Below are 18582 nucleotides of genomic sequence, written 5' to 3' on the forward strand. Positions count from 1 at the left end.
TGGGAGTCTGGTCCAAGTTAGTTGATCAGACGTTCCAGTTTCTGGGTTTACCCATTTGAAAGCAAACAGCAACTGACTATCTTTACGCAGAGGCAAGCAAAAGAAAGCATCTTTTAAGTCCAGAACAGTATACCATTTTCGCTCAGGGTTCAGGGTGCTAGATTATATGGATTAGGTACTGTGGGGTGAATGTCCCGCACTCTGTTGTTGATCTCTCTTAGGTCTTGAACGGGGAGATAGTCCCCGGTTCCTGGCTTTTTTACTGGTAGCAGGGGAGTGTTCCAGGCCGATTGACAGGGCCTTAGAACCCCTAAGGCCAGATATTTCTGAATATGGGGCCTTATCCCATCTTTAGCTTCTTTGCTCAGAGGATATTGTTTAATATTAATTGGGGAGGCTGAGGTTTTTAACTCCACTGTTACTGGAGGTTGTTTTACGGCTAGGCCTAACCCAGCAGTTTCTGCCCAGGCATCTGGGTAATCTGTTATCCATTTCTGAGATAGCTTGCCTGTTTGATCAGTCTTGGGGGGTGTGAAGAGTTGATGTTCATCTTTTACTGACATAGTTAAAGCCATGACTATAGGAGTTTTTACTGAAGGATTTAGAAATCCCATTTGGGGGCCTTCAGGGTTAAAAGTTATTCTGGCCTGGAGCTTGGTGAGCAGATCTCTGCCCATCAATGTAGCCGGGCATTCTGGGATCACTAGGAAGGAGTGATGGACTTTTCCTTTCCCCAGGTCCATGGTCCTCTTAGTTGTCTAAGCCTGATATTTACTGCTGTTAGCCCCTTGAACTAGAGACCTTTTAGTTGATAGAGGGCCCAATGGGGCCTTAAGGGCTGAGTATACTGCCCCTGTATCCACTTCAAAGTTTACTGGGGTCCCCTCCACTTCAAAAGTTACTTTGAGCTCGGGGAGGGGATCCGAGCCCCGACTTTCCTAGTCATCCTCCAGAGTTAGAATGGCTGGCTGGTGTGGCTGTTTCTTTCTAGGGCACTCTTTGGCCCAGTGTCCTTTTTCTCTACAGTAGGCACATTGATCTGAGGCCAGAGGTGGCTTTTGGCGTGGGCCCAGGTATCCCTTTCTGTCTCCCTGTCTCTTAATTTCTGGCCTATTTATTGTTGTGACCAGGACCTTAGTCAATGCCTTGGTCTGTCTTTTGCTTCTCCCATCCTCCCTTTGCTCCCTTTCTTTCTCCCTCCTTTGTTCCTTCTCTTCCTCAGTTTCTCTCTTATAGTATACCTTCTCGGCTTCTCTGACTAAATCTCTCAAAGTCATATCTTGTAATCCATCTAAGCATTGTAATTTTCTTTTAATATCCAGGGCAGCTTGCCCAATAAAGGCCATCGTGACAGATGCCTTTTGATCCTCTGCCTGAGGATCGAAAGGAGTATATCTCCTATATGTCTCCATAATTCTCTCTAGATAGAGGGAGATTTATCAGGCCCTTGAATAATCTCTCTTACCTTGGCCAAATTAGTTGGTCACCTAGCAGCCATTCGAAGACCTGTTATTAGAGCCCGGCGATAAGTGGACAGATGCTCCCTACCTTCAAAGGTGTTGGGGTCCCAGTTGGGTTGGTTCAAGGGGAAGTTGTGTCGGTCACCCATCTGGTCCGAGGATATTTTTTTCCTAGCTTCCAGGAGGATTCTCTTTTGTTCCTCTGTCATGAAGAGAGTCCCTAGGAGTTGCTGGCAGTCATCCCAAGTAGGCTGATGTGAAAACGCCGGCGAGTTCTTTGAGTTCTTTTAGCTGGGCCAGTTTCCTCCAGGGAAGGAGGGGCTGTGTGTGCCATGGGGGAGTCATCTGGAGGGCACTGGGCCAGCTTACCTTCCTCCAATGGTGGAGAGGCTGAGTCAACAGCAGGGGAATCACTTAGAGGGTGTTGGGGTTGGGGGATGAGGGCAGGGGATAAGGAGGGGGAGCAGAGTCCAGTAGAGTCAAATCTTGAGACTCAGGGAGAACAGAGGGTGGAGGAGGAGGAGGAGCAGAGGGTTTGAGAGACAGAATCGTGGGGGAAGGAGTAGGAGCGGGGGCAGGGACAAGGAAAGGCTTCACCCATGGAGGAGGAGATTCGCAGAGATCCTGCCAAGTTAAGATATACAGCTGTTGATCTGGATGGCTATGTGGTCCTGGCTGAAAGACAAAGACAATATCTCTGACTTTTCAAATTAGTGGGAAGTAGAAAGATCCTTCTGGGGGCCATCCGACTCCAAAGGTGGGCCATTCTGAGGCACAGAGAGTCTGCCAGGTCCAGCGTTTTACTGAAAAAGAAAGATTCTGAGCCCTTAAGCGGACTTTGGTCCAGTGATCAAGGGTCAGGGACAGAGGCGTTGAAGTGCTCTGTCCCATAATGAAAGATACACAAACAGTGAAAGCAAGGACACACGACACAGACGATAAAGACAGACAGTAAACGTTCAACACTGAGACAGGACTGAGTAGCCGGCAAAACCTGATGGGCTGGCAATCCGAATCTGAAGCAGAATACTGCAGAATACTGAGTCGAGGAAACTACTGTTCCTCGATTTCCAGAGTCCTCTGGGGCGTCCCCCAGGGATGTGGCCTGTGGCTCTGTGACACGTCTGTCAGCCACTGTCGGAGAGAGCTCACGCTCTTCACCAACAGCCACTTTGCCAGCCCTAACCTGAAACCAGAAACCTGAAACCTGGAACCAGAAACTTGAAACCTGGAACCAGAAAGCAGAAACCAGAAAGAGGCGCCTTACTTACCCCGAGAGGGGTCCGTTGGGGGTCTTTCGTCTGCTGCTGCCGGATCTCGGTGGGACCTCCAAATGTAAAGGTCAGGCAAGCGTCGGAGGAAGAGACCACCAAGAGACTGTCTCATGCAACAGCAAAGGGTTTATTGGGGTCCAGCATGCTGGGGCTCAGAGCTCACTTGAATAGAGCAAAGAGCCCTGAGAACAGCTTAAGCAGAGCTTATATACTTTCCTTGGAGAGGGCAGGGAGGGAAGTTCATTGACGGGTCAGGGCGAGTGGGCGGTTTGCCTGCAACCGGTAGTTGGGGACAGCACATTCTGGGAACAAGATTAGCAAATAGTTCTCAAGATTATTAACCTTTCAATACAGATGTCTAAAACTAGCAGCAACTCTGGTTTCTTCTTTGGAGCATTTTTTTTTTTCTCTTTCTCTTCTACCCCTCTATCCTCTGACCCTCACATCCCCAACATATGTGAAACCAAGAACTCAAGATGAAATAGGATTTTGAGGACTGAGTCAACTGAATAATATAATATAGAGGTATGGTTTATGCCCTTTTTTTCATCTTTCATTTTTCTTTCCCCATCCAAATTTTACTATTTTAACATCCTGTATTTTTCTAAATACATATGGGTGTTTATTTTATGTGCTCTACTGTCTTCCCTAAATTACTTCCTGTCTATTCTCTTGCTACTAACACTCTTCATTAGATTTCTCTTTCACACTTCCTAAGATATATTAACTCTATACCCTCACATCTTTCCACCTCAGCATATCGTCCTAGGCCCCACCCCCAGTTTATTGTCCATTATCAGAAACTGTAAACCTTTTTTCAAAACTACTAATTATATTTTAGATAATATTGAGACTAAACTGTCTTAATAACAACAAATTGTTCATAGGTGATATATTGTTGATATTGCAATCAGTTAACATTGTCCTTCCCATAAAGGAGGGATCTTGGAAGCCTACAAGAGCACTATAAACCTAGAGGGTAGAAACAATAACACCACAGACCCACAGAGCTGGAAAGAAAGACACATGAACAATGTGAAAAGACAAGGGAAGAAAGTACCACAAAGAAATCAAGACACCACATCATTAGAATCATTGGCAACCACAGAAGAAAAAATGACAAAGAGTTCAGGATATACATGGTTAAAATGTTCTGTGAACTGAAGGAAGATATGAGAGAGCAAATACAACTAGTGAAAGATCACTTTGACAAGAAGCTACATAAACAAATCCAAGAAACAAAAAATCACCTCAACAAGGAGATAGAGGTTCTTAAAAAAAGCAAAAACAAAAACAAAATCAAAAACCAAACAAACAAACAAAAATCCTTGAAATGAAAGAAACAATAAACCAAATTAAAAGCTCAAATGAAAACATCACCAACATAGAGTAGACCACTTAGAAGACAGGACATCAGACAATAAAGAAAAAATTATAATCTTGAAAAGAACATAGATCACACAGCGATACTAATAAGAAACCATGAGCAAACATTCAAGAAATATAGGACAGCATAAAAAGACCAAATTTAAGAATTATTGGGATAGAGGAAGGCAGAAAGGTCCAAACCAAAAGAATGAACAATCTATTCAATGAAATAATATCAGAAAACTTTCTAACATGAAGAATGAATTGGAAAACCAAATTCAAGAAGCCTATAGGATGCTGAATGTACAAAATCACAACAGATCCAAGGCACATTATAATGAAAATAACTAATATACAGAATAAGGAGAGAATTTTAAAAGCCACAAGAGAAAGGAATCAGATTAATATTGGGGAAACCAATTAGGATAATGGCAGATTTTTCAACACAGATTCTGAAATCTAGAAGATCCTGGAACAACATATATCAAGCTCTAAAAGAAAATTCTTTTACACCTCTAAAAGAATCTTGTATCCATCCAGCAAAATTAAGCTTTAGATTTGATGATGAAATAAAAACCTTCCATGATAAACAAAAGATAAAAGAATTTACATTAAAAACTGGCCCTACAAAACATCCTTGGAAAAATATTCCATGAGGAGGAAATGAAAAACAATAATGAAAATCAGCAGAGTGAGGTAGTACCCTTAAAGAAAAACTAATCAAAGAAGAAAATCAAGTCAAGTTAAATAACAAAAATAAACAAATATGGCTGGGAATACAAACCATGTCTCAATAATAACCCTGAATGTTAATGGCTTAAACTCACCAATCAAGAGACATAGGCTAGCAGACTGGATTTTAAAAAAAAGACCCCACAAAATGCTGCCTCCAGGAGACCCATTTGATAGGAAAAGACACAAACAGACTGAAGGTAAAATGTTGGGAAAAATCATACCACTCATATGGACTGCAGAACCAAGCAGGGGTTTCCATCCTCAGATCAAATAAAGTAGACTACAAGCCAAGGTTAATCAAAAGGGATAAAGATGGACATTACATACGGCTCAAGGGAACCATATACCAACAAGACATACCAATCATACATATATATGCCCTAAACAATGGTGCAGCTATGTTTATCAAACAAACTCTTCTCAAGCTCAAGAGTAAAGTTGTCTACACAACACAATAATTCTGGGTGACTTTAACACACCTCTTTCACCATTAGATCTTCCAAACAAAAGCTAAACAAAGAAAGTATAGAACTCAATAATACAATCAATAACAGATTTAACAGACATATATAAAATATTTCATCCATCAACAAGTGAATACACTTTCTTCTCAGCAGCACATGAATTCTTCTCTAAAATAGACCATATATTATGCCACATAGCAACTCTGAGCAAATACAAAAATGTAGAGAAACTACCCTACATTCTATCAGATCATAATGGAATGAAATTAGAAAATCAATGCAAAATAAAAAATAGAAGCTACTCCACCACCTGGAGACTAAATAATATGCTATTGATTGAATAATGTGTTGCAAAAGACATTAAAGAGGAGATTAAAAATTCTTACAGGTAAATCAGAACACTGATACAACGTATCAGATTCTCTGGGACACTATGAAGGCAGTACTGAGAGGAAAGTTCATTGCATGGAATTCATTCCTTAAAAGAAGAAAAAGTCAACAAATAAATGACCTAACATTACATTTCAAAGCCCTAGAAAAAGAAGAACAAATCAACATAAAAAGCAGTAGAAGACAGGAAATAATTAAAATCAGAGCTGAAATCAATGAAATTGAAACAAAAGTAACAATTGAAAAAGTGACAAGTTAGTCCTTTGAAAAAGATAAATAAAATTGATAAACCCTTAGCCATGCTAATGAAGAGAAAGAGAGAGAAAACTCAAATTACTAAAAACTGTGTTGAAAAAGGAAATATCATGACAGACACTACAGAAAGATAATTAGAAATTATTTTGAACATTTGTACTCCAGAAAAGTAGAAAATATCAAAGACATAGACAGATTTCTACAGTCATATGATTTGCCCAAACTGAATCAAGATGATATATACAAGTTAAACAGATCAACTTCAAGCAATGAAATAGAAGATTCCATCAGAAGCCTTCCAACCAAGAAAAGTCCAAGACCACATGGATACACAGCTGAATTCTATGAGACCTTCAAAGAAGAATTAATACCTAGACTCCTCAAATTATTTCATAAAACAGAAAAGAGGGAACACTTCCAAACTCATTTTATGAAGCCAATATCACCCTTATTCCAAAAACAGGGAAAGACACATCAAAGAAAGAAAACTTCAGACCAATGTCTCTAATGAACATAGGTGCAAAATTTCTCAATAAAATTCTGGCAAATCAAATACAAAAACATATCAAAAAGATAGTGCACCACAATCAAGGGGGGGGGTCATCATCCCAGAGATACAAGATTGGTTCAACATATGGAAATCAATAAATGTAATTCATCACAACAATAGACTTACAGAATCATATGATCATCGAATGCAGAGAAAGCATTCAACAAAATACAGCACCCCTTCATGTTCAAAACAATTGAAAAAACTAGGAATAACAGGAATATATCTCAACATTGCAAAAGCTATCTATGCTAGGTCCCAGGCCAACATCACTCTAAATGGAGAAAAATTGAAAGCATTCCCTCTAAAAATGGGAACAAGACAAGGATGCCCTATTTCACCATGTCTATTTAAAATAGTTATTGAAACTCTAGTCAGAACAATTAGACAGATGAAAGAAATTAAAGTGACACAGATATGGAAAGAAAAACTGAAATTATCACTATTTGCTGATGATATGATTCTATACCTAGAAGATCTAAAACATTCCACCAGAAAACTTCTAGAACTTCCATATTTCATTTATTAATGAATTCAGGAAAGTAGCAGGATATAAAATCAACACCCATAAATCAAAGGCATTTCTGTACATCAATGACAGATCCTCTGAAAGAGAAACTAGGAAAACTATCCCATTTACAATAGTGTCAAAAATTAAAATAAAATATTTGGGAATCAACAAAAGAGGTAAAAGACCTCTACAATGAAAACTACAGAACACTAAAGAAAGAAATTAAAGAGGACCTTAGAAGTTGGAAAGATCTACCTTGTTCTTGGATAGGCAGAATAATATTGTAAAAATACCAAACTACCAAAAGCACTATACAGATTTTTAAAAATCCAATCAAAATCCCAATGGCATTCTTCATAGAAATAGAAAAGGCAATCATGAAATTCATCTGGAAAAATAAGAGACCCAGGAATAGCTAAAGCAATCCTTAACAAGAAGAGTGAAGTAGGTGGCATCACTATACCAGACCTTAAACTATACTACAGAGCAAGAGTAACAAGAACAGCATGGTTTTGGAATCAAAATAGACTTATAGACTAATGGTACAGAATAGAGGACACAGAGACAATCCCACATAAATAGTTATCTCATACTAGACAAAGGTGCCACAAACATATAATGGAGAAAAGATAGCCTCATCAACAAATGGTGCTAGTAAAACTGGAAATCCATATGCAACAAAATGAAATTAAGACCCCCATCTCTCATCATGCACAAACCTCAAGTAAAAGCAGATCAAGGACCTAGGAATTAGACCAGAGACCTTGAACCTAACAGAAGAAAAAGTAGGCCCAAATCTTCACCATGTTGGCCTAGGATCTGACTTCCTTAACAAGACTCCTAAAGCACAAGAAGTAAAATCAAGAATCAATACATCAGATGAATTCAAATTAAAAAGCTTCTTCTCAGTAAAGGAAACAAACAATAACTTATAAGGACAGATATCATCCGATTTCACTTGAGTTTATTATATAGATCAGGCAAATTCACTGAGACAGAAAATGGAATAGAGATTACCAGGGACTGTGTGGGGAGGGAAAGGAAGTTATTGCTTAATGAGATTCTTTTTGGAGTAATAAAAAGTTGTGCAATAGATGTAGAAGTGATGATTGCACAACACTATAAATATAATAAATGCCACTCCTGGTACAAATTTGTAATAAACTCAGAATAAATAAAAGAAAGCATTCTGATCAAAATAACCAATCATCATATGTGAAACAGTAGAAAAATTCTTATTCAAAATACAATAGAAGAGTGATATTCCAGCACCATACATCACAAGCATTCCATTTTGTTTTAAAAGTATAGGCTAGTGCAATAAAATATAAATTGAATATTAAAGTTAGACATACTGATATTCACCTGATGTGATTTTGATATGATATTGTTTATACTAACAAATATACCTGTTTCGTTCAAGCAAAGTTATTACTTCTCTCTTATACAGACATTAGTTACTTGAAATAGACTCTCTGAAAAATATAATGGTAACTCATCAAATTAATTTTTATATAGCTATCATTGTTCTTCTAAACCAGTGGATGACTAACAATTTAATAATATTCTTCCTTCATTTACTTCTAATTATAGCATAGGGACATTCATATTTCATATTACATGACAGGAAATCATTTTACCTTCAAATTTTTCTGCTGTTTGGTTTTGAATCTCTGTTTGTAATTTCTCTTCTGATACATCAGCCTTCATAACAAAAAGTACAGTAATTCCAAATTAAATATCTCAGAACTCTATTTAATTACGTTCTTTTAGAAAGAAAGCTAGTTTTTTACTCTCATCTATAATACATTGAAGAAACTTTATAATTTTCCTAAATGTATCAAATAAAAAACGTGGGCACAATTAATGCATCAGAGAGGCAAATGTGAATACTGAATAGTACTGCAGGAAACTCAGTAATAATATGATTCTCCCTCATAGATACTTCCAAACAAATTGAGTTACAATTATTGATTACAATTCTTGTTTAGATTTGCATTTTAATAAGCTTAATCTTTAGACAAAGTTCAACGCTTGCAAATTTTTAAAATAAAGATATTAATAACTTCTATGATAAAAATACATAATAGATACATATCAAGTATAAATAGCCTTTTTACCTTTTTTTCTTTTTCCCAGGATTTTTACCATAACAATTTCATAATTAAATACTTTTCTAGCAAAAGAAATTCTTTAAAAATTCTGTCTTCTTTAAAAGTATATAAATTATTTTATAACTGTTACATGTTTACAATCACCTTATTATAGAAGTTTTTGTGTAGATGAATCTGAAATTTAAAAAATGTAAAAATTTTCCTTCTTTTAGTAATTATATTACTTTTATCACAACTTTGTGTCAATACCAATTAGAAATGTTTATGTTAAAGGTATCATATAGATTTCCAAATATTACCTTCAACATTCTAAATATAAAACCAGTTGTGTTAGCGAAGAAGACTTTTTATTCTATATAAGATAATATTGATGAGTTTTTAATTAACATTTGTTCAAAATACTGAAAGAGTCTAGTAATTCAAAATAAATACCTTTGAGTTTCCTTCAATAAGAACAGGAGGTGAAATCAAGGATGATGTCACTGTTTCTTTCTCATGAGGTAATATTTCAACAGACAGTGACTCTTGATTTTGTTTGCTGGATGATTCTATTTTACGTGGTTTATCATGGTTCTCTAATGAAGATGTGTGAGGTAGAGCTTCATCAGTTGAAACTTCATTTGAAATCTCTAAAAAAGCTGATTTATCTTGAGAATTGAGGTTCTGTGAAAGATCTGAAATAGCAGAGCTAGATCTTTTCTTCTCTGAGCTTTAGAATTACAAAACATCTGTTATTAGATTATTTGAAGAACATTTTATCTGCAACTGAAGAATCATTTTCATAATCAAGAAGGATATTAAGTATGCGATCATAACTATTCATTAATTAATAGTAATAAATATGAAATTGACATCAGATAACAAGTTAAAGATAGCAATATCTCTTCTGGGATTTAAAATAGATGCATAAAATTAACTCATTTAAAATATTCCTACATAATGTCATAACAGAGTACAACATGAGAAAGATTTAGTCAATCAAAGTAGAGCACTGGATGGTTTGGAGATTGCCCTTTAGTCACATTTATTCCAAAATTATTTTTCCACAATTTCAGAATGAAAATAAAAAAAAATCTTTCCATCACAATTTTGATATTAAAAGATCACTGTCTTTTACCAAGTCAATTCCCAAGTTCTAAGCTGGTTTTCTTTAAAGTAACAGGTACTTATTTTCTATCAATTCGCAGAGGATCAGCTCTCCTAGTTCCAGAACCAGAATGGCCATATGTCATGGTTTTTCTACACAGTTCTGGTTTATGCTTGTCCCAACAATCTAAGTTAGATGATAATTTAAACAGTCAAACTACCTATGCTTTCTCTAAAAAATTAACTGCTTTCTAAGTCCTATCAAGTGCAAGGGTTTGATGGTTCTTCATCTTATCAGCTAATGCTCCAGTTGACATAATTTGTGTAAGGTTTATTGCAAAGTTAGTAAAATAATTTCAGTTTTGGTCCCAGAAACAAAAGTTTTGAAAGTAACTATTGCCACTTATTCTACATTTGTTAATTTAGGATGAATTTCAAACACTGGAGTATGGATTATAAAAAAGAGTAGTGAAGTGGGAAGGACATTCCTGAAGATAAAAGTGTAAAGTGGATGGTGGTTAAAAGATGTAATTGACAACAAACAGAATTTTGTGGTGCTATTTATAAAGCAGATTCCAATATTAAAGTAATATTAAAGTAGGAGGCTTCCTATCCTCAACAGTTAAGGATATCATTGCATACTCAAACATGATTTAATAGTTTTATTAGTACTTGAATTTAAGATGACTAGCTGTAAAATAAAGTATAACACTATTCTAAAGACTGTTTTTTAAAGACATACCCTAGAGGACTACTGTCTTTAAGTTACTGAAACATAAAAATGGTCCAAAGGTATAATATAAACTGATACTTATTCACAAGCATACCTACAGTTATCATGCGGACTATCACTTCTGCCAGTAAAATTACCATATAGCTAAAAGTAGAAAGCAAAACATTTTAAAAGATTTTGAAATGGTTATAATGATACATAATTAATCACTGGATTCTAAACAGGTACATTATCATAACATACAGAAAATGTATGGCAACCCCAATAGTCTTAAATACTATCATAAAGTTCATTTATAACCTCCCACTGAGGCATTCCCTTCTTTTATCTCCTACAAGCAAATAACCATGATATTTCTACTGAAGGTATTAGGAATGAAAAATACTAGAAAGGATGCAAGCAGTACTGTATTCAAACTTGCATCAACCAAAGCCAAGAAGTAGAGCTAGGAAAACTTTAAAACCTTACTACTTATCTGAATATTGCAGAACAGAAGGAGAAAGAGGACTATATGGAAAGTAGTATATACTCACACATAAAATAATAATGATAATAACAAAGAAAATGATTTACTCCCTTCATATGCTTTGGTAATATTTAAAAAACAACCTAAATATAGTTTAAAAATATTATTAATTTGTATCATTTGCTACCCATTTTAGATTGATTCTTTCTAGTAATTATTGAATATTAAAATACAGTAGTATTAACACTGAGCATTTATTTTATTTATTTATTTTTATTGGTTCTTTTTAGTTATACATGACAATAGGATTTATTCTGATATAATTTAAAAAGCATGGAATAAAATGTATTCTAACTCAGTCCCCAGTACTTCTCCTTCCCCTCCACTTATCCTTCCCCTTTTCTCTCTTCCCTCTACTCTACTGATCTTTTAAGCATGTATTTTAACAGATTTCATAAAAGCAGGTTGCCACACTTCAACAACACAGAGGGGATATAAAGAGAAAATTTCCTCTTCCTTGCAAAAGCATTTGTTAATTCTGAAGGTCTGAGCATTACATCCTTTTCTCACCTAGCAAATAGATGTATAAGAGTACAGTCTATTCTGCATATCATCATAGACACATCATGACAAATAATACCTCAAAATATAGTCATCCTTGTAAAAGCGAAAATCGCCCTTGGATATCTGCCAAAACTGTCCTTTCTTCTTCTTCTTAGTTTTTCTTTTTCTTCTTTCGAAGACGTTCTTTTTTAGGAATTTTCTTAATTCCATTAATTTTCTAAACTGTCAACACAATCTTCAACCCATGCCCTTCTTCCCCTTTAGGGGGAAAAAAGTCTCTCCCAAGTATTGATGTGTACATAGAACTTTTAATTATCAATGCAAATATAGAGAAAAATGTATTTGATATTATTATCTATAATAATGCAAAATATGGAATGCATTTCTGTATACAAGAAAAACAAAAATACATAGGACTCAAAGTGTGCATTATAGTACAACCTAAAAAGATTCAAAAAATTAACTTTGTAGAAAATTTCAATTTAGGAAATGTACAAGTCAAAATTTACCATAAATATTTTGGTAGGTTTTTAAAAATTACAAATATCATTGTTTAAAATCTTCATAATGACTAATTTTAGGCTCCTCAACTAAAAAGAAATTTGAAAAGTTTGAAAGGTTTAGCAAAAATCCAACATTATTAAAAGACTAGAAAACTTAAAGGTTAAAATATTGGGAATTATCTCATCTAGAAAAATAGGGCTGATGGACTACTAAGAAATAGATTGTAAATGGGTAAATAATTCTTACCATGATCATGGTACATAGGTCCAATGGTACAAAGGTCCAAAAATGTTGTTATTCAAACAATGAGAAATAGGACTTAAACTGAAAGTAAATTATACAGAACAAAACCAAAACCATTCTAACACTAGGAAAAAAAATTTTTTAATCCATGGAGATGATGAACATGGTTTTCTTAAATGGCCTGAATTGATATCTCCCTACTTGATAGCTTGGTACTCTCAAAGTCTTTCATTAATACTTGGAATATTCAAACATGTGAGCTCTTTCCAAAGGCTCTTTTCCCAATAAGACTAGTTCCCCCTTATCAGGAAACTTCATAGTTCCAGAATCACCTGTTTTCCTCTACCCTCCCCCAGTTTACCTATAAATTTATGAACTGGTACGTGTATAGAATTCTTCCTTTAGAGTATTCTCCATTGTCCTTCAAATGCCCCTAGACCAAACTCAACTTGTACAAGATGAGAGAGTGGAATGTCACATGTGCTCTGGTGCTACTGTGCTTACAGTTCATTCTCAATAAATCTTGTTTAGTGTAGCTGTGGTATGTCAGATTCATCTGAGTGTCATAGCTTTTGAATATAAAAATTTTGGGTCGCTACTAAAGTGGGAATAACCCCACTAAAAACCTTACACCAGACAAACAACTGAGTTGAAATGGCCAATATCTCAGTGACTATATTGGATTTAATAGTCAGAATCCCCAGAGAGGGCAAATTACTTGGCCTAAATAGAATAGCTAAAGACCGTTTAATCACAGACTAATGGGGCATCATAATCTTAGAGGGGGTGAAATGGCTATATAATCTGTAGCCTGGGAATTGTAAAATTTCTTGGAAATCCTTAGAGCAGTATATTTGCTACAAAGGAAAATTTTGCAGCAATGTGTTTATAAGTAGGTAGCTACAAAGTAAAGTTAACTTAAGGGAAAGGCAAGGAGGCTAGGCGCAGCAGAGCCTAGAAAAAAAAGTTGCAAATATGAGTGAAAGTTAACATGCCAATACCAAATTCTGAAAAGGATTTAAGAAAATATCATGGATGAGATGCTCTATCAGGTGGCCTCCAGTTTAAATCCTGGGCATTTAGTCTCTAAATTTCCCTAGTTAAAAACAATTCACAATTCATTGCTGGAGTAATTAAGCATGCCCTGTGTGCTTACATGGGGAGAGTTATTCTTATATGCCTGCGCTTGGTTTCTTCTAACTTTACCCCATGTATCTTTGCCCTTTGCTAGTTTTTCTTTGTATTCATTTTCTGCAATAAATCATAGCATTGTAATAATTATATATTAGGTCCTGTGAGTCCTCTCAGAAAGTCAATGAGCCTAACATAATTGGCATCAGAGATAAGATTCACTAGCATTCCCATGACTCACCAGAATATGAAGAAAGCTTTGTTTGGGGAAAGGAATAATGAATGGATGATGAGCTGCTGTCTGTCAAAAGAGGAATCTGAAAATGATACAACAAGTCTAGAAGAACTGGCTTGCTAGATTCACTGGCTACTTTTGATGGTAAAGATAAAATAAGAGAATGTGTTTGATTTTTATTCTCTTTTCCAGGTGAGAGGAAAAAGGACCTAAAGATTTCCAAAAGTGGGGTTTTAACAGGCATAAAAATTTTAAAAGGTATAAAATTCATTTGTGGTTATTTTTCTTATAGGGGGGAGTATTAAAAAAGGTTTATCCAGTTTAGAGGGTGCTAGAGTAAATCTTTAAATAAGTCAGATTAAAAAATATGTGTGGGGGGCAGGGAGTGGATTCCCATCCTCCAGACATTTCTTATATTTTGTAGATACTGCATCTGAATAAATAATAAACATTGATATAAAATAATATATGTTTAATTTAATGAATGCTAGAGGAATCATTCTGATCAGGGAAAAGTTCAAAGAAAGTGTGAATGAGGCACTATTTCCTTACATCTTGACTCCAAGGGTGCTTGGAATTTAAATTATTTCAATATTGAGAATAGAACAAGGCTTCATAATTTATCATTTTTACTAAGGATATGCCTAGTAGAGCCTCTGGGAAAGAAAGACAACAGGGGAAAAAAGTCAGTCTCAAAATGGGATGTGTCAAAATTATATGTTCTTGTCATTTTCAAAAGCATTTTTTAGTTGCTAATACACTCTATCAATTAATACGGTTGAACTTTAGAGGATGATTTTTTTCTAGCATAATGTACATACTTTTTTGAGCGAGTCAATTTGGATTTGAAGATTGACAAGACAGAAAAGGCTTGGTGAAGCCCTGATTGTCACTTATACAAGAAACAGCATTGACACTGTCTATCCCTCAGCTTTGCTATAGATTTGAAGGAAGCAAGGAAGAAAGGAAGGGAGGGAGGAAGGTGAGGGAGGAAGATAGGTAGATAAAAAGAAGGAAAGAGAAAAAGAAAAGGAAGAAGAGAGAGAAGAAAAGAGAGAGAGATGGAGAGAGAGAGAGAGAGAGAGAGAGAGAGAGAGAGAGAGAGAGAAAGGTAGGTCAGTCAGCTACAGGATTTATATGAAGCAGATTCTAATTGCTACAGAGTATTTCAGCTTTAGTACAGGCTGTCCTGAAGGATTATAGAAGGCATAACCTCAGTAAACAGGACTCAGACTAGGGGTCTTTTCCAGATTTAGGACACACCCCACTTGGGGCCCTAAACTTTAAAACATGGATGTAGGCTGAACTATTACATACATTCACATAAAAGGCTTTGCTTTCTGATGGGACTATCTGAAATTCACTTGCTGATAGATTCTGTTTCTGATACAGAAATCTATTGCATTCCTTCCTACTTGTGAAAAGTGCTAATTGGGAGAGGGTACAACATATGGGATATTGTCACTCTGTCTACACCTGATGGATCATACTCCAGACAGATCATTCCAATTCCCTCTGGAATGTGTCATTGCTGTTGATTACTGTTTGACTTTCTGGATTAAAAGTTGCAGCTTTTAGTTACAGCTTGTAACAGGGACTGTTGAATCTGGATCTACTTCCCTCACCTTTCTGCTGGTAGACAAGCATTAGTAAAGCAGTCTGATTATTAACTACAGGTGTTCTAAGAAAGGGACTGATCTTTACTAAGCCACACATTAGAAAAATGATCCAAAAAAGGAGTAGGAGGTTATGTAAACCCATTTTGAAATTTTTGAAAATTAAGTGTTTCTTTCTGACCATTCCTGAGCATGACATGTCTTTTGGATTAAGTTGTCTAAAAATGTTTTTCTGTGAAAATTCTTTGGTCCTTCTACACAACCCTTCTAGTCAAATGGCTTGAATGAAAATAGAACATGACTTGTAAAAAACGTAAAGCAAATGGGAACCCTGATTCTGTAACACTTGGTGGGAGGGAACCTCTGTACCGTAGGAGGTCCTAGGGAAGAAGAGGCATAAATCATCTCTTTGTTTTTCAGAAATGCTCCACAAGTTTCCCTACTTTCCTTTGCTGCTTAAGCTACTAAGAGCACTTCCAAGTGAATACTGAACTCAAAAACACACTTGATAATGATGATTAGGAGACAATAAGGGGTGGCCAATTCCTGCACTTTCCACTCAGAACATCTGCAGATGTCATCTATTTGCCAGGCAGATGAACTGAGTCATTGACAAAAGGAACTGATTGATTTCAGAAAGTCCTTCTTAAACAAAGAGCTCAATTAAATCAATTGGACTGGACTAGGAGACCTAAGGGAGAGGTACCACAGCGGGAGACCCACATGTAGGCCCTGTTAAGCTGGACTGCCTAACATATATCCTAACAATTGTAAAGCCTTTGTTTCCAGGAGTACCATTTGTGCTGTCTGGAATTATACTTCTTGTATATGTACTCCAACTATTATGATCATACCTCACTCCTGGTCAGCTTCAACTGACCAGAGTTGCCCAGAGTTGTGCTAAGTACCTGAATTGGTGCTTTAAGCCAAATAAAAAAGGTCAGCACAGAAAATTAAGGATAAAGCCACTTGGCTGTCTAAGATATTGTTAAAGGAAGTTTTTAAATTACCTAAGTCCAGGACTCCTATAGGGCATAACTGAGATCAATAATGCAGAATAGTCTCACCCTGGAGTGTGAGGCCCTAGTGATAATAATTTTAATGTAAAATTTTCTTGGCCAAGAACCATAGCACATCCTATAGAAGGAGAAGATAGAAGGCCTGAGACTGCTATCCTTAGAAAGGCATAATTACAAAGCTGACACTTGACTGGCACCTGGGAAATTTGGAAAGGTTCCAACTACTCCCCAAACTATTAAGAGTGGCTCATGTACCTATACTGTACAAAGAATGTAGTTTATGCAGAACACCTGTTTATCCTTCTGAGTGACTGGAAGTTTGGAACTTGGTAGATAGAAAGTTCTATTTGATTAGCCCTTAATAAAAATCCCGGACACTGAGTCACTAGTAAACTTCTCTAGCATTCACACATTTTGTTACTTGCTGGAGGAATTAAGAACAACTTGTGACTCCACTGGGAGAGAATACTTGGAAACTTACATCTTGTTTCTTCTGGATTTTCCCTCACAGACCATTACCCTTTGCTGATTTTGCTTTGAATCCCCTTTTTTTCTGCAATAAATGACATTAAGTTTTCCTAGTAATGGAACTGGTCTTGAGTATCCCTGACACACAGAACTATTATTTTGTACTCTATTTTACTGTTTGCTGTTTCTCAGGTTACATAATTAATATGTGATTTCTTAATTATTAAACTCGAAACAGATACACAGCAATACTTGTTGGATAACTAATCTGTTAGAAACATCTATAATGGCTGGTCATGTACATGATAAAAAGTTGGTCACGCACATGGTAAAAAAGTGTCTGAACTGGCATTATCATTCAATAATATTGCATTTAAAGAGGGTAAAAATAAATTACATTCCCATTGAAATATAATGTATGCAGGGATTCTATACAATGCTAGTCTATCATAGTTGTGTTTTTGTTTAAAAAAAAAAACACTGGATACTCCATAGTGGACTACAGAAGCTTAAGAAAGAAATAAACAGCTCTATTTGATGCCCTCGTCTCTGTCATTATGCAAGCTACAGAATAAACTACTACCGTTACTAATATATGTATGCAGCTAAGGATTTGGCAAAACATGTAACATACCTTAACTAATCTTCCTTGAGATTATCTGAATTCCTTTCATAATTTCAAGAGATAGGACAAAAAGTACCACAATATGAACTGCTAACACTATTGAAACATTTGATTACATTGATGACACTGATCTGCCCTGAAAATGCATTGTATATTTGCTAAGTACATCAGATTAAAGAAAACTTTAAATAAAAACATAATCTAGGACCTGTCATTCAACTCAACTTGGGAGCAAGAAGTCATCATATAGACAGCATCAAAAACACACATTCCATATCCTTCAAAGGAAAATTTATGGATTCTGCAATCCCAAACACAAAAGACTTTAGGTAGTGGTGACATCACGTCCTATACCTGGTTGATTCTTTAAAGCATCTGTATCAATGCAACTAATTTTATATGGAAGCCCTTACACTAAAAAGCTTTAGAATAAGTCCAGGCATCTTGAAAACATGTTTTAACTTTAGATTGTTATATCCTGTCTACTCACAAAATACAGATAAGTCTAAGCAACTTATCATGACTGAAGCCTTTGAAAATAATACTTCATGTTGTTGTCACCTCCTGGATCTTTGAACTCAATGATTTCCTTCTATTGCTAAATGGCATATTTTCTTTGGAAAGTTCCTGCTATCTTATTACTGAGCCTAACTGGGCAGGTTTTCTTAGTCTTCAACCCAACATTCCTATTCCACAAATGGTTTTTACTAAACCAAAATCTCCTAAGGAGGTAAAAGCCCAGGAAAACTCTATTAAAGGGGGGAGATATCA

General features: G+C 35.8%; 1 protein-coding gene across 1 annotated transcript in view; it reads right to left on the reverse strand.

Annotated features, from left to right (window-relative positions):
- Positions 1-1874: 1874 nt before the first annotated feature.
- The window catches only part of Ccdc7 (coiled-coil domain containing 7), a 109707-nt gene continuing 92999 nt past the window's right edge, over positions 1875-18582 (reverse strand). The window contains exons 17-20 of the mRNA XM_071619665.1: positions 12047-12153; positions 2732-2837; positions 2389-2688; positions 1875-2135 (exon numbers count right to left, since the gene is read on the reverse strand). Of these exons, the coding sequence (XP_071475766.1) occupies positions 1875-2135; positions 2389-2688; positions 2732-2837; positions 12047-12153 (774 nt within the window). The remainder of the gene's footprint in view (positions 2136-2388; positions 2689-2731; positions 2838-12046; positions 12154-18582) is intronic.

The sequence above is a fragment of the Marmota flaviventris genome, chromosome 12 (assembly GCF_047511675.1).
Source record: "Marmota flaviventris isolate mMarFla1 chromosome 12, mMarFla1.hap1, whole genome shotgun sequence".
Lineage (NCBI taxonomy): Eukaryota > Metazoa > Chordata > Mammalia > Rodentia > Sciuridae > Marmota > Marmota flaviventris.